The sequence below is a fragment of the Oryzias melastigma genome, linkage group LG8 (assembly GCF_002922805.2).
Source record: "Oryzias melastigma strain HK-1 linkage group LG8, ASM292280v2, whole genome shotgun sequence".
Lineage (NCBI taxonomy): Eukaryota > Metazoa > Chordata > Actinopteri > Beloniformes > Adrianichthyidae > Oryzias > Oryzias melastigma.
This window is the reverse complement of record NC_050519.1, coordinates 4,792,767-4,809,974: the sequence shown is the minus strand read 5'-3', so window position 1 is coordinate 4,809,974 and position 17,208 is coordinate 4,792,767. Positions and strand designations below refer to the sequence as shown.

Below are 17,208 nucleotides of genomic sequence, written 5' to 3'. Positions count from 1 at the left end.
GTGGTTTTCTGGTTAAAGAAAAACACAATATTTCTAATTTGAAAAAATAACATATTTTAGGTTTATCTTATAGGTTTATTAAGCAAAGAAAGGCATAAAATGTTTTTCAGCTTCTTCACAAACAGTTGAAGGACAGTATGTGGATCCTGACTACAGTACCCATAATGCTTCAGCAATCCACCAACCAATTTGGCTTTATAGTTCACCAAAGCTGAACTTTTTTAACAGATGTTTGAGTTCTGTTCACCACAGAAAATCAATCTGAAGTCAGTACACACAAGCAGAATTCACGCAGCAGAATTTAAGGTCCCCTTGAAATAAAAAAAAATAAAAAATCAAGGACATTAACTATAAAAAACATGGTAAGAGTCACTTCATTAGCTTATTGAACTCTCTCGTTTGTATTTCTATTACTAAATGTCATAAATTACAATTTGTCACCATTTAACGATAGTTTATATCCATCAAACCACAATTTAATCTTTTCTAACTCAGTCTGCACCACCTCCATCATATGTTCAATATTGTCTCTTTTATAGTAAAAGGTTGTGTCATCTGCAAAAAAATTGAATTTAATATTTTGGGTATTGAGCTTAAATCGTTATATAGATAATAAATAATTTAGGGCCGAGGACTGACCCTTGAGGTACACCACAAGTGATATTTTATAAATTGGATTTAATGTTGTTTATTAACACATATTGTTGATGTTTTAGATAGCCAGCTATCCATTGCAGAGCCAGTCCTTTGATACTGTATCTGCTAAGTTTTTGAAGGAGAACTTTGTGATTTATTGTGTCAAACGCTTTCTTTAGCTCTATGAAGATGCTAATGAGATGGTTCTTAGGTCAATTGCTTCTTATATCTCTTTGGTCGATTCCATTAGTGCCATTTTTGTTGAATGTTTTGCTCTGAAACTGTACTGATTGTTACATAAATTTATCCTAGCTACATATAGTTTTTTTAATATTTTGGAGAATTGGGAAAGCAGAGTAAATATGGTTTTACTAAAGAGTTTATAGAATCTTTGGCTCCTCAAACCTTTTATTTTTCATTATTCAAGTCATAATAAAATATTCTTCAACTGGTTAGATTAAAAAAAAAAAGAAAAGAACAGAAAAAGTCCTTGGACATTTATAACTTTCCCAGGCTCCAGCTCAGAAAACTCTGTGGCTGCTCGGCTAAAACATTACCACAAGGTATTGAAATATGTATCAACATCGGCAGCTATTTGCATGAGATAAGAGTGAGGTCAGGAAGGTGTTCGTGTTTATGTGCTGCTGAATCCTTGTTGTGTCTTGACGGGGGAGTGACCTGAGCGGAGAACGCTGCGCAATGGTGCCATGTGGAGAATGTGTGCAGATAGAGGATGAATTTGTCTTAAAAAATATGAATAAAATACGGTGGGAAATATTGCAGTTGTTGATGTTAAAGTCAACAAGCAGGTTAAACAGTAACTGGGCCCTTCATGCGCCCTCTTCAAAACCACTTCCCTGTTAGCTCGTCACCAGAAAAATGAGACTTGAACTGTCGGTTTAACTCCATGAATGCAAGATAAATGTTTTTTTTTCAAGTGGATTCTGGACAATCCACTTATGAATAATCCCCTAACATAAACCAGTAATCACTTCAAGAGCACGGCCTTAACTGGAAAGAGAAGAAATCAGAAAAAGGAACAAAGGCTGGTATGAAGTTCTGTTCTGGGTGATGCATTCAGAAAATCCAGTCTGTAATCTACAACCTGTAAAAACCGATAAAGCAGTGCAATAAAACAAGCATGAAACACTTGAAATCCTCCTAATGAATTGTGAATTTCTGCATCTGTTACAGTTCTGTGAAGGAAGTTTTTTTATTATCTGCAACTATTTTTAATTTTTAAATCTCTTTTGCATGCTTAGCAAATTGATGACTCTTTAACTCTAAACTCCACCGGCTTCATGAAATCAATTCGTTTTCTAAAAGCTGTGTTTGATGTCTTGGCTGTAATCGGCTAAATTAAGCCAATTGAATATGCGAACACTGTTGTGTGACACTTTCTGGCATATTGCTATAATGTTAACTGTAAATATAAGCGGAAAATGACAGTGAAGCTTACATAATAAGTGGAAAGTTGCATATTTTTCAGTAAAATATGAATTAACTTCCTAATATTCTAAAGGAATGTGGGTAATTTCATGGAGTTTAATATCAAGAAGTTCTGTCAGACAAGAGATGGTGTCTATTACAAGCTAACTGAAAAAAAACATTGTGAAAGTTGACAAATTTACAGTATTTTTAATAAAAATGCTTTTAGATGGATCTGTTTTCTACATAAAGTATGTTATTGCAATAAACTTATTGTTATTAACTCACAAATACGTCCTTCTTTGCACAAAGTTCCTTCTTTACTTTTGCATTTTTTTAGTTGTATCGCCATTCAAATTATCCTCTTTTTTGAGTAAAGCTTCTTTAATAGATTAAAAACCAACCGAACCAGTTGAAGTGCCTCACAGGGAGGATAAAGTTACCGTCTGGAGCAATGGCAGAAAGGAAGTGTGACCCGTCAAGGTCTCTGAGGCTACTGCACAATGCAGAGGCAGGAGGTCGTGTGCTGCTCTGCCGAAGCGGCTCGCGCTGCTTTTCTCCATCAGATTCTCCTGGAATTACGTTGATCTTGTTAACAAATAAAAAATGACGGTAAATCAAAGAACATTGGACCTCCGGTGTCAAAGGGTTAATCGGTTTCTGTCCTTATCCGTTCACACATGCTCTCTAAAATTAGATTGTTTTTGCTAACTATTTTCATTCACTTGAACAATAAAAACATATTTGTCATGCTGCAACATTGAACATTTTTAATTTTGTTTAAACAAATAAACAAAAAGCTAAAACAGACGGTTGTTTATTATATTATTTTGTCAAATTTGACGTTTTTTTTAATATAAATCTGTAATGATATTACGATTTTTTTTTTACTCTAAATGTTCTTCCTGTTAACTTTTTTTGATTTTGCAATTTTCTAAACCTTATAAAAGTAAAATAAAAAGTTTAAAATAATCATTTAAAACAGGCTAAAGATCTTATTTTGAAAATCAACTTGATACTTTTAGAGTCACAGATAAAACAAAAGGTTTCAAATAACACTGCAGCTGATTTATCTTCTATTTTTTTTTCCTCTTTGGAGACTTACTCAGTGAAAAGTCTTTATCTCACCCTGGTGTTTGCATTTGTTCATACACTGTAGATCTTTACGCCTTTTTTCCTTTCACCCGGTCGCTCCATCGTTGGAATTCTTTCGTTAACGTACAGAATATTCCTCCTTTCCTGCCTGAACCATCTCAGTCTAGCCTTTCTGGCTTCAGAAATGCGTCCTGATTCGTCCTTCCTTCCTTTTTTTTTATTCCTTGTCATATTTATAGAGAACTCAGGCGTCTTGTCTGTCTTTACTTTAAAGACATTTTAAGCTAATTGGGTCAAAAGTGCACAAATAAATAAATGATAAAGAAGTTATTTGAGAAAATCCTAATTCTTTTGTTCAAATGTTGGAAACTTTTCCCGACTGACCCCTCACACTCAACTGTGCTGCCCATCCCACTAATATCTGCTCTTTACCTTTATGCCACCTTCCATATTGGGAAATTAACTGACTATTTTTAGCTGCAGAGAAGCTCTTCATAAGGGAAATAAGTCGCTACTATTGTATCGCGTTTCTGCTTTTTTTGTTGAATTGTCCTTTCTTTTCAGACCTCATTTAGACAATCGTCTAACTTTCAGCTAGTTACGTTTGCAGGATTTTTGTGGTCTAACTTGTCCGTTTTTATGTTGTATCTGATTGTAACTAGATCCAAAACTGAACAAAAGCTTCTCCAACACAGAGAAAAGGTAACTTAAGAAGGTCGCTTCCCATCCTCACTTATGCTTCTAAGGTTCAGGGAATGTGAAGAGGAAATAAATGTTTAAAATATTGTAAAATAAGCCTGAGTTAGAAAAACTTACAGTAGTATAACTGTCTCCAGTGGTTACATAACAAGGGAGCATGGAAATGAGATGGGATATTATCTGACAGAACTTATTTAGTTTGAATCGTTGAACCCACTTAGAAAACAAAATGAGCAAGACCCGAATCTTTTGTTGTGTTTTTCAGTTTGATTCTTCTTTCAAGTACTTATTTTTGGACAATAAAGAATAAGGAGTCGGATTTGGACGGAATTAAATCTTTCTATAAAAGTAAAATCTATTGAATGAAGTCTATAAAAATTCTTTTGGAAAAGCCCAAATACCAGCTTCTCGCCGTTCCCACATTGTCTCACATTTCTTGTTTGATTGCCAAGAACTCAAAATCATTTCAAGCCAAGGTGACCTAAATAGACTGCAAAAAAAAAAATCTAAAACTGAATGCACAAAAAAGCGCTTTGCTGCACAGTTTCATCAAGACGAGTACGTTCGAGCAAATTAAAGATGCAATTTTATCAACTGATGAAAATGCAATATTTTGTTTTACTTGTAAATTCTGTAAAAATTACATTAGACGACTAGATGGATGTTAATGTTTACGGCTGCATGAGTCTTTCCTGGAACATTCAAGGGCGTAAACTCCATCCTTTCTGAATGTGTCATTCTCTGTCTGCCATTGTTAAGTTATTGATTTAAGATTGATCAAATCTAAAAAAAAAAGGTGGACATTTTTCCACTGTTTGAATAGTTGGTTTTGTTTGATTTAAGCTGTAAAAATTCCCTTAAATATTAACTGCTCTCCTCCACAAATTATGCATATAAAAAAGTTTTGCTCCTTTCTCTGTTCATCTTTGTGGAAAAGCGTCATAAAAACATGTAAATAATATTATCTTTACCTTAAAGTACCTTTGAATCTTTGGCAAGACCCTTTAAGTATTTGTAAATTGAACTAAAAATAGACTTTAAAGTCCATCAGCTCTCCTGAGTGTTGCTTTTGCCAGATTCAGAACCACAAACGTTGGATGAGTGTGGGGGCGGGGCTTCTGAGCTCTACTTGACTGATATTGATTGACGTGCAAGTCAGCCAATCAGAGACGGCGCTGGAAGCTTTTAAAGGTGTCCGAAGCTGCGGAGCTGAGCGCGAGCTACCTGTAGGAACCGAAGGAGGCAGAACCGGAGCGGCACCGTTATCTCGACCCCGCCGGAACCAGCCCGGTTCCTCCTTACATTAACCGCTTTGGCTAACTTGTAAACCTTAAAGATGACCCTCCGTTTTCTCCCTTTCGTCTTTCTTTTTGGATTTGTCGCAATAGGTAAGTAAAGTTTTTATTTTTGCTCAAATTAGCTTAATGAAATCCTAAATTACGTATTTAACCACTTTTGTGTCGTTTAAAACCAATTAGCATACATATGTTTAAGAAAAATAAAATATTTACTAATAAAGTTTGATTCAAAAACATATTTTTGCTCAAGTTAGCTTAGTAAAATCCCAAATTACGTATTTTACCACATTTTTGTCGTTTAAAAAGCAATTAGCACACATTTGTTTGAGAAAAATAAAACAATTTACTAATAAAGTTTGATGAAAAATTGTTTATTTGCTCAAGTTAGCTTGGTAAATTCCCAAATTACGTATTTAGCCACATTTTGGTGTTTAAAAGCTATTAGCACACATTTGTTTGAGAAAAATAAAACAATTTACTAATAAAGTTTGATTCAAAAATAGCGTTTCTAAACATGACGTAACAACAAAATACTTCCAATTTCCTCACATGGTTAAGAAGATTAAATGTTCCATATTTTTGTAAATAAATCAAATTATCTAAATGTTATTGTAAACTTCATAATTAAAAAAATATTTATATATTTTTCAGCTAACACAAAAAACACGTGTATATTAATTTAAATAAATAAATCTAATACACTTTTATAGTGTTATTATATGTCTACTACACAGAACAATATGATCTATATTTATTGACAGGAGGACAAGGAAGTAGAACTAATCTTGATTTGATATTAGAAAAAACTGAAAGCTGAATGTCTTGTTTGTGGTCCTGCAGTCCTGGTTGGGTTTGGTGAAGTCTTGACCTGACTCACTGCTGCCACAGTGTGACTCAACACTGGACAGATGCCAGCAGTCAAACACCAGCCGGCTCCCTGAAGCTCTTGAAATTCCCTCCTGGCCTGTCAGCAGCTTTCTGAAAAGGAATTTGTGGTGACTCTTCAGAAAGCACTTTGTCTCAAATCCTCACTCCCAATGATATTTTTGTGTTACATGAATGCAGAGGGGGGTCACGAAGGCCACGTGTCCCTCTTCCTGTCATGTGTCTGGGAAGTGTTAAACACCAAAGGTGGGGTGTTGATGGGGGCACCACTGCAGGAGCAGTAAAGAAGACCCTGTGAGGGTCACGGTCTTCCTCCTCCTCCCCCTGTGAGTCTGGCGCCACGCTTTGAGGACCCCCCCTATTAATCCTGATAGAGCAGCAGAGCGTGCTCGCCCCTCACACCACATTCTGCATCATGACTCCTCCACATGTGTCGTGTTTTACTGGTCAGTCATCATGAGGTCATAACCAAAGCATGGGGACAGGGTACAACATTATTTTGAGATTATCTTTAATAAAACGCTGAGAAATTCCTTAAAATCTTCTCTTTACTTCTTCACCAGCACTTGATGTGGAGTGGTTGTTTTAGCATCCACTTTTTTTGTACTTGTTGCTGTTTCTTCTCTTCCAAGTGGCCGTCTGAGGCTGCGTGCCGGCTGCATCCTGTTGGCTTAGACCTGCTCTGAGGCAGTAAATCTCGTGCTGTAATTGGAAAGCATGTGCTGGCGCAGCTTTAATTGGATATGATATGTGCAGAGGCCTTTGCGAGCGAGCTCCTGCTCCAGGGAGCCATCTGTTACCTCGCAGTTACAGTAAAGGAGCTCTTTTGGCGCATACAAAGGGCTGGTTTCTGTGAGCTTCCTCCTGATGAGAATGCAGACCTGATTCAGAGGAAGACAAAAGCAGCAGTGTGAAATTAACAGCTGGAATACATAATAGGTGGTATTGCATATCAGCTCTACCACTCCGTTCTCGTGAGAAACGACTGCGGCTTTCTTGTCCTCACTGTGACTGTGTGTCAGCTCGCAGGAAGACGCTGCAGTCCAAGAAGTTTATAACCATCCAGATGGGCCTGCAGCTTAGCCCATTTATGGCTCACAAGGTTTATGTGTTTTTCTTTCTATCAAAGATTGGGGTGAGCTCACCTTGAGTCGATGTTAGAGGGTCATTTTGGTGGTTGTGTTACAAAGAAAACATTGAATTTCTACTTAAGTACACATTGCATTGTTAAAAAAAAGCATTTCGATTATCATTTGATCTATTTTCAAAGTGTTCCCAGTGGTGTTTTAATTATAATTATGCTGTTTTCAGCCAAAACAAGCAAAAAAAAAAATGTTTTGTAGGACATAGTTCCTGCAGAGCGGCAGTAGTTGATTAGAGATTTCCTCTGAGTTGTAGGTGGGACTGTTGAAGTGGAGCAATCCTGCCCCCTTTCAGCTCAAGAGCTCTGTTTACATGCTCTCCTGCTGGCTTACAGCTCCTCACATTTTTGAGCCATATTCCATCTCAGATGAGGAAAACAAAGATGTACATGGATCTAGCATCAGGATGGAGCACCTACCCAAAAATGTCCCAAAAAGCTCTTTCTTTAACTTATATTTTTGCTTGCTCCTGATGCACAATTTAATGAATAAATACAAATGTAAGGTTATGTTTTTGTCCTCCATCATGTGAAAAATTACAAAAGAACAGGTCAAAAACACCAAAAACACTATTTTCCTCTTTTACCTCTATAAATGGGGGTTTGAAAGTGTTGTCTGTTGGTCCTCGCCACATTTTTGACAATTTAGGATAAACTTATTAAATTCCCGTGTGCTGCCCCCCTACAGGTTGAAACAAGATACTACAGTTGAATTTTATGATTGGTCAACTGGTACAAGTCCCACTTAATTTTAGAGGTTTCATATCACAATGGTCTCCAGTATAAAAGCCCTGCCCATATTTGATTCTGTTGCTATCGCGTTAGCTTTAGCATGGCTCGTAGATGTATTGCCTATGATTGCCAAAAATCTACTGGCTTGCACAACTTTCCAGTGGACTTGGAAGTTAGGTAGCAGTGGTTGACTGCAAGTAGCAGCTAACTCCATCTTGGTGATGGATTTGTGATGAACGTTTCACTCGTAACGTTTGCTTGATGTGTAGTATTAATTTACCTCTGAGACACTGATCCTCTCATTCTGGACCAGGAGTTCCTGCCTCCGGTGAAGGAGAAAAAACCTTAACCTCCACAGAAAGTTCTATGGAAAAACTGGCATCACTTTGCTTCTCCATATTGAAGACGCACAGTGACTACGTTACCTCAAGCTAACTTCACTGTCACTGTCAATCACAGATCTAAACCACACCTCCTCCATTCAGCCCGCGCCTTTTTTTTCGTTCCATTTTTCAAATCTGGGCTGTTGTGTTACCCTTTTAAAACAACCGTTTTCGTCAAAACCACTGCAGTATTTAAACCTGCTAAAGTCATGCTTGCGTTATAGTGGACTCTGTCTATTTGCTTTAAGTTACATATTTATAATCAGACAACAGGCATTGCAGCATTCTACTGTCAGCCATGTAACATGCTAAACATGTGAAGCTCATTATTTTCCTCTCCTGCTGTGAAGGTCTCTGGTTCATCCACTATGACGCTCCTGTTCTTTCTGAGCTGCAGGATTTTAGGATTTAATGACAAAAAAGGAACTTGGGTAGTAAAATATACAGTAAATGTAAAAATCGGTGTAAGCTCAGACTGAGAACATCAGTTTACATTGTTTTTGTTACGGCTGCCATCACTGACTTTGATTGTGTTGTGCAAAAAAAGTTGTCTGATAAATCTGTATTAAAAAAAAACAACTTTTATTTATTTAGTTATAATTTTTTAAGGTACAGAATGGTAGGGAGTTTAAGTAGAGGCATAAAAGTGAATGGAAATAGGACTTGTACACTAAAATTAAAACTCAATGCATAGTTACATCAGTGGAGCTGATGTACTTCTCTAACATGCTATTGACAGGTGGAAGTTTGGAAAAATAAAAACACTCAAGTTCCTCTCACAAAGCAATTGTCAGACTGTTGATTTTAGCATATAGCGGAAAGTCTTTTGTCAGGAAAGCTACAAAACATGTGCAGTGCAACAATGAACTTCAACTTACCTGTGAACTAATCTGGAAATCAACCAAGAAAGATTCAATTTAAAGAATTTTTTTGGATCCCTTTGAACATTTGCCAGTAAAATTATCAGTGCAGTCCATGTAATACGAATCGAATGAAACTTTACATCACATGATTCACAAAGATCATTGTTCAGAATAATCTGTTTTTTTTTTTTTTTTTACTAAGATATGTTGTTGCTCTTTGAAAATAAAAACTTAAATGCAATTGTAGCTTTCAGAAATACATTTATGGTATGCTGTGAAATTATAGTTTGTAAGATTTAAAAGAAAACAATAATTTAACCACAACATATTTAACTGCATTTTCTTTACATATAGAAATTGAAAAAAGGGTTAGAAACAAATTTAAAATGCATAAAAATGTATTACATAAGTGAAATGGGCAGAATTTAGAAAAACTGAGTCTTGATTTTGACTTGAAGTAATTTTTTTTGCAAAGATGCAATAAAGATTTTTAAATAAAAAAATTGACTTGGAAATTGAGATACATGTTTTTTTTAGAAAATCAGGAAATACTGATTTTCTTTGGATAAATAAATAAGGATTTGTTGTTTCTGTTTCATGAAGGCTCATTCTGTTCTGCCTTCCGGAGACTTTTCAAACGTGTTTTTAATTTATCTTCAGCTTTCTGCATCGTTTCACAAGGTTTAGTTTTCTGTAGGAAGAGAAGATTAGAGAGAAGAAAGAGGTTTATCACACAGTGTCAGATTCTCCTGATAACAGCTTATTGGTTGGCAGATATTTAAAGAACAAAGAGGCTTTTTATTCACAGTTGTGCAGTTTCTTTTTTTGGAGAAATCTCACAGAAGCTTCATAAGAGGAACCTGTTTCTGTTTAGATGGCACCATGGAGTCGAGTTTACAATCTAATCTACTGGGAGGTGTTTTTGAAACAGCATTTATAATGTTCTTATTACGAATAATGCAAACAAATGCATTCATTTAAATGTGCAAACCGATAAAAACAGGGTTGATATTTAACTCCAAAGCCTTCATCTTCTTTATTTTTGTATATTTACATTTCTATTTAAGGGTTTAGACTGTCACATTTCTAAATACGATCTATTTCATGTTTGTGTGATGCAAGTTTTAACAGAATAAGTCGAAAGTTGTTCATTTTCTATGATGTCCAAGAACTTTCGTTTCCTCCTAAACAGCAAGTTTGTCTCAGACAACAAAAATTCTGTGAATTTTTGTGATGTTTTATACATTTTCAAACAAGTCAATTCATTGCCATTTTTTTTGCTATTTTGGAACCAGAAATGACCAGTTAGCACTGATTGGTCCGAGTTGGTCTGAGTCAACACTTCTATAGGAACCACTCTCACCAAACAAAAGTAAACTTGTTAAAATCAAACATTTCAAATGTGAGACCTCCTACTTTTATTGAGGCTTCTGATTAGTCAATTTATAACTTGAATAACTTGCAATCAAGAAAAAAATATCATGAAAAAAATAGGATTAGTAAGAACGTGTTGAAAAAGATCCATTTGAATTATTATATAATAAAAATGGTTAGTCTGAGAAATAGAAATAGATCTATATCATTACCTGCGATGTCTGAATGTTGAAGCTGAAAATGCTAACGTTGAAACATGCTAACGTTTTGTTAATGATGATTGAGTAACAGCTGTTTATTCCCCAATAGAAGTCTATGGTATTTTAGCTTCTAAGTCTGATTTGGGGTCATTTCTTGCTATTGTAAATCAGCGAGTTGTTCATGTATTTAGTTTTCTATTTGTTCGAGCTTAGATTGTATCTTGACGGCACTTTGTCTTTCAAACATCTTGAAGATTGTTTAATTTTGTGGTAGTTTGACCTTTTTATGGCAAATTTCCATTGTTTGGTTGGTTCTGTTTTCACTTTTGAGAGCTCCATTCATAAAAACAGCTTTAGTCATTATTCAGTAGAGGTTCTAGTGTGGGAGGGTTGAACAACATCTGCCAAGTGGTTGGTCATTAGTTCAGTCCTAGCAGGTACCCTGACTGCAAATTAAGTTAAATTGTTAACCAGTAAGTTGCTTTTGGATCTAAATGTCTGCAAAGTGTATTTTTTACATCTAAATTTTGTCATAAATTTTAGGGTAGTTTGATGTGGAGCATTTTGAATTTGATTTTAGAGTTAAAGTTATCGGACTGTGTGAAAGGATTCTGGATCTTCATCAGGAGTTGTTATGGTCGTCCTCCATTACGAAGAGAGTTGTTAATAGCTTTCATAAATCTGTTTTTAGTGGAAATTCATTCAACAAATCCTTGAAACAGTGTTGATGTCCTCAAAATACCTTCCATATACAGCCCAAACACTTTGTTTCAAAGACGAGGGAGGTTGTGTCAAAAACAAACTGTTCAAATTTTTTTATCTTTAACAAATTAGCTAAATGAAAACAAGATGCAAAGCAGGAGAAGCTTACAGGGAAGTAGTTACATTATATCTGCTGTATAATTTACAGTCTCTGCATGTATGTGCTGTTATCTCACTTTATGAAGTCCAAGTCATTTTTCACTTCAGGAAAACTTTATTTAAACTAAAAGCAAACAATGAAATAAAGTTGTTACTCAGCTCTCCTTGCAAAGAAAACTTTTATAAGTTGTGTTAAGGTTAGAAGGAGGGTTCAGTAGGTGATGTCCTTGAAGGGATTGCACTCCCACCACTGAATACCATCTTTGATACCCGGATAATGAAGAAAGTAAGCTGAGACAGCTCCCACTTCCCTGTACTTGAACTGCTGCCACCATTCAAACTCCTCAGAGTAATAAAAGCCAAAACGAACTAACTGAGAAGCACTTTTTATCACAATTTCAGAACAGCTGCCTTACAGTCAGTAAAAAGCTTTTGCTTTTTATTTTCAAATAAAAGGAAGGACAGACGAAATAGTATCTGGAAATGTTTGCATTGTGTTTATGAGATGAACGGTCTTTTTCCCTGTAAATTGTGGTTATGAAACAGCTCCGGTTATTGAATGTTTAATCATTTCAAGGAAGCTCTGATGCTTCTGTGGTAAACTAGAAAGTAGTCGACATCTGAAGTCCCTATTAGACCTATTTAAAGTTAAAGATAAACTCAAAACATGTTTACTTCTAACTTCCAGCGGTGTAGCGCTTTCCTCTGGAAGCTCCTGCTGGAACATCATCAGCAGCTTTTATGTGTTAACCCTCAGGCGCTGACGGAGGGAGACCTGTGTGTATCTCCTGCAGCAACATGGGCACTAGTACAAGTATGGGCACGCTTAAAAACCAGGAGGTCATAAAGCAGTTTGTTAGAAACGCTTGGTCTCATTAGCGGCAGAGGCATTCGTAGTGAGCACCGTTTGAACATTTTCCAACAGTTCAGCTCTCCACAGGACTTCTGTCTTTAATGAGGTCCTGCTTTTTGGGCTCAGGCTCCTGACGTCGGCTCCGAATTTCATAAAAAACTTCCTGAACAGTTTACTGTAACTGCAACACAAAGGAAGGAGCAGCGTTTCTTTTGTGTCAAGACACTTGGGTTATCAAGTTATAGAGATTTATTGTGCGGGACGGGCACCGCAGCCAGGAAGTTGAGGGTGAGCGTTGGGGGAATTGGATCTGACAGTCCGCCGTGATCAGGTACTTCACAGGAGCTCTATTGTGTCGCATGAATAGAAATTCCCTGAAGTGCAGCCCTGAAACAGGAGCCATAGCTGGGCTCCGTCAGTGATTAGAGGTGAGCTGAAGCTTTGACAGCTGGAAACGAGCAAGCGTTGCATTCCTAAACAACATTTCTTTAATTTCTGGATGGATGAATAAAAGGAAAACGGATGTTTGAGTGACAGTGAAGCACAGTTTCTTATTCCTTCTGAGTGGGTGTTCACAGGCGACCTTAGGCCCACTTGTCATCCTGTCTGACCCAGTCATCCTTTTTGTGTCTGTAGGAGATTATCCGGCTGTAGGTTAAATCCTTAAAGCCAAGGCTCACAGTTAGGCAGGCAGTGCATATTGTGCTCTTAATTACTCAACTGTTCATCTGTGTAACAGCAGCTCTTTGTCTCCATATCATCTCGTAGCAGCTTTGACAGCTTCACGGTGATCCGTGAAAACGTTTTATGCAGCTCTGTTGAACAACATTTTAACAGTTGCTCTTCCACTTTTTTTTACAAAGGTCATCGTTAATGTGGACTTTCAGTCAAGGAAAAAGAGAAGCAGCAGTGAAACACTTTGTTTTCGTGTTTATCCTAGCATGCACGCTCTTATCTCTGAAAGCCTTTTCTCTTCCGCTTTTCTCCTCACACAAGAGTCGAGCCCTTTATGATGCGACGGCGGCGTTCTGTCAGGTTCATTTGTATCATTTATGACCTATTGATGAGCAGCAGAGCACGTCTGGGAATCAGGAAGCTTGGCATGAAAACACAATGTCTGCATCTCAGTTACAGCATCATTTACCACCCAGCATTCACCATTTACAAAAAACACATTTTTTCATAGGGAGCCTTAAAAGGTTGAATTTAATTCCCTAAAGCAAAGCAGCCATTCTTCCTCTCTGCATGTAAAGTTTAATGGAGGAATTCGATTTGCATATATTTACCTTATCTTTCTATTAACATTTCTCAACTTTGATAGAAACTATAATCAGTAAAAGATTAAAGGGAAGTTATAGATGCTTCTCTTTTAGAAATGAAAAGATATACATGTCTCCAAACATAAACATAATAAACTTTTAAGGTATTTATTGGTGGAGTTTTTACTTTTTTGTTTGGGCTGCCATGTAGATACTTGTGGGTCATTTTACTCTGATTTAAAGCATTTAGTAGCACTAATTAAAGTGGAAAAAAGTTCGAACATATACTTCTTAGGGCAGGAAAAGAAGTTTTAGATGGGACATTATCAAGATTACTACCATCTGATTTTTTTTCAGATACACAACATGCAAAATAAATATAACTGCATTTGAAAGTTAGATGGCCTGAATGGCTTATTGTCTTTATCAGTTTGGTGACACTTTTCACTCATTTGTCAAATCAGGACTTTTTTGGGTTGTTCTTTAACAAAACCGTCAGAAGACTGCAGGTGTTATTTGTTGGAATTTAGACATGGGTTCATGGGATTGTTAATGTTTTACAATTAGCTAATAAATCAGCACATTTTTGACAAGTACGATAGCTGTAAGAATGAAGAGCTTTAGCTCCAGTGTTTACATTTTTCAGCCACTGCAACTCTTAAACTGTTTGCGCAATTAATTTAATTCCAGTGAATTCTGGAGCGGATAAATGCAGCTTTTTGCTGATGTGCAACACTTAACAGTAGTGAGGTGTGTATGTAATCAATGGAAGCTAGCTGATTCTGACCACAAAAAAGTGACTTTGCACTGATATACAATGACTTTTGTTAGTAATGTGTTACAAATTGGCGGAAAAGCGATATAAAAAGGGACTTTTCTTTGCGTCAGAATATGCTGATCTCCTTTGATTGAATGAATGGTTAAAGAATTTATGATATGTCAACAAGGGTGTGTTATTTGGAGTCGCCGGCAACTCCCGAATAATAGGTAACAGTAAAGGGTTATGTAGACATGAAACCAGTCTTTAAAGGTTGTGACGTTGGTTTTTGTCAGCCTTTAGACTTCCATCCATCCATCCAAAGTAAAAATTTATGGCCCATTAAACACCAGACAAATAACTTTTTGTCTTTGATATTTCACTTGATTTCTTTTACATTGTGACAAATCAAGGGTTGGAAACTCCTAGCCACAGGGGGTCAATGTTTGTGCTTGTTGATATCGCTGCCTTGCTCACCGCTGATTACCTAGATCAGGTGTTTTCCAGCCATTTAGAGCATGCCAGAACAGAGGATTTTAGAAAAAAAGAAGGAATGTGGCCCTCAGTCCCCATGTCTGGAATAAATTGACTAAGTGAAGTAGCCTAAAGGAAAGTGAGTTGTAAATGTGTTCATGAAATGTGAATTATTGAGTTATTTTATTCAAATCTTGATTCAAAATGACCTTGTGTTTTCACAGCTCAATGAAACATTCAGTTAGTGAGCACTGTCTGTCATGGTGAAGAGGTATTAGGTACCATTATAGTCAGGTCCAATGCTATGTTCTATACTTGATTAATCTCCAGGTTGGAGCGTGAACTGAAACTGACTGCCCAGTTTTAGTAAAATAACTGGGTTCCAAGAAATTTGCAAAATGTAGTTTTATAACAAGCCTGTTATCTACATTTATAACCATATAACTAAGGCGTGTATGAATGAAGAGAACAATAAAATATTCAACAACCAAGCTGTAACAGGAAGCATGTAATGGACTAATTAAAGCAGGGTCAGCAAGATGTGATGTTAAGAGGGTTTTTATTAATCTTGATCTCCGGTTACTCAGTGAGATTACTCTAGTGTATTTAGGTTTAAATCTGGAAAAGTCTGTTTCATTTGTGTTTTAGAGAAACAGACAAGCAAAATCACAAAATGATTAAGTACACAGTGAAAACAAACCATTTTTTACACCTTTTTACTCTCTCCTTTCTAATTATTCTTCCTTCCCCTCAGTTGCAGGTAGGAGTGAGTGTGTACATTAAGTACCTGATGTCTATAAAAGTGTGCTGTCATAGGGTGTGTGTTTTCATCAGTAAATGAGTCCTGGTTACTAAGTTATCAGGACATTAGGTCATACAGAGCCATGGAGATAGATCAAACTCAGTTTCTAATATGAGTCTTGATTATTCGACCAGAACTGTGGAGAAAACCGTTTGTTTAAGGTGTTCACCCATCGGACTGCTTGTTTCCTTTGGCTTTGTCATTCAGTGCACACGTATAAAGAAGCTATTGTGAAAGGCCTCCAATATTTGGATTATACTATAAAACCCGTCACAACTTAATACTGAACAAACACCAAAAAGCACTTTCTTTAGAGCAGGTCCTTGAACATTAATCATTTATGTATTTTTTGTGCCAAGTCACAGTTTTACTGCCCTCTGTTACTGTAGCTGGAGCTGTTGTGTCAGAGTCAACATGTTAACAAGTGATCAGGTTAAATTTTTCCCAATTAAGTTAAGATTCTAATAAAAATGGTCTTTTGTAATATTGGACTTTTTTTCATATGATAAGTGTGTCCTCCTTTCAGTGCAGCCTGACTGTTAAAAATTAGAAAATAAGACTGTGTAGTTAGTGTTGGCATCCTACTGGTGGCCTACGGTTATTTATGTATAACCCACACACCTCATATGGGAGGCCTTTCTGTTCGGTTAGCAAGGGGGCAGTCCCCGTGCCTTATTGATGACTAGAGTGGGGCGTAAGGAAACCATACAACAGCATTACCTATATGTCAAGTGTGTGCCAGCCACTTTTGCCTTACAAATACAATACAGTACACTCCTCAAGGTGCATGTGACTAAGGTTTTAACAGTGTTCAGAGGTAAGAAGATAAAGTAACTAGTTTTTGTCTTTTTGTTGGTGCAGGAATGACAGCTGCGAATGAAAACACATCTTACTATACCACGGAGGCGGTTCTTCTGGATGCCAATTCTACAACTTCTTACACGGCAACAAGCCTAAGTTCCAGCATCAACCAGACCCTAAGCAATGGGCCATCTACTGCAACAAGCACTAGAATTACAGAACATGTCACAGAAGAACTTACAAGCGTCACAACAACCAGTCCTACTGCAGGGACGAGCAGTGAGCCGAAGACCACAGAATACACAACCACCATCACAACCAGCAGCCAAAATAATTATTCATCTGCTCCAGCTACTGCCACAGCAGTGGTAGTAACAGGGCCAGAAATGAGTGACCCCCCCACCAATGAGATTATAAATACAACCAGTGACACACATTTTACAACCACAAAAGGATTGACTACATTAATTGGGACTACTGCATCCACAACCACCGAGATATCTACAGGTACAACAATGACATCCACAAGCACAGAGTTATCTACTGATACAGCGATGACATCCATAAGCACAGAGACATCTACAGGTACAACAATGACATCCACAAACACAGAGTTATCTACAGGTACAACAATGACATCTGCAAACCCAGAGATATCTACAGGTAC

The 17,208-nt window shown here is 36.8% G+C and overlaps 1 protein-coding gene across 7 annotated transcripts in view; it reads left to right on the top strand.

Annotated features, from left to right (window-relative positions):
• The first annotated feature begins 4,967 nt into the window (after window positions 1-4,967).
• The window catches only part of si:ch211-198m17.1 (mucin-21), a 22,457-nt gene continuing 10,216 nt past the window's right edge, over window positions 4,968-17,208 (top strand). For 6 of the 7 annotated variants that reach the window (XM_036213156.1, XM_024272810.2, XM_036213155.1 and 3 more), the window contains exons 1-2: window positions 4,968-5,246; window positions 16,602-17,204. In XM_036213156.1, coding sequence (XP_036069049.1) covers window positions 5,195-5,246; window positions 16,602-17,204 — 655 coding nt within the window. In that variant the 5' untranslated portion in view covers window positions 4,968-5,194. The remainder of the gene's footprint in view (window positions 5,247-16,601; window positions 17,205-17,208) is intronic. The other variant, XM_036213153.1, reaches the window with a different exon arrangement.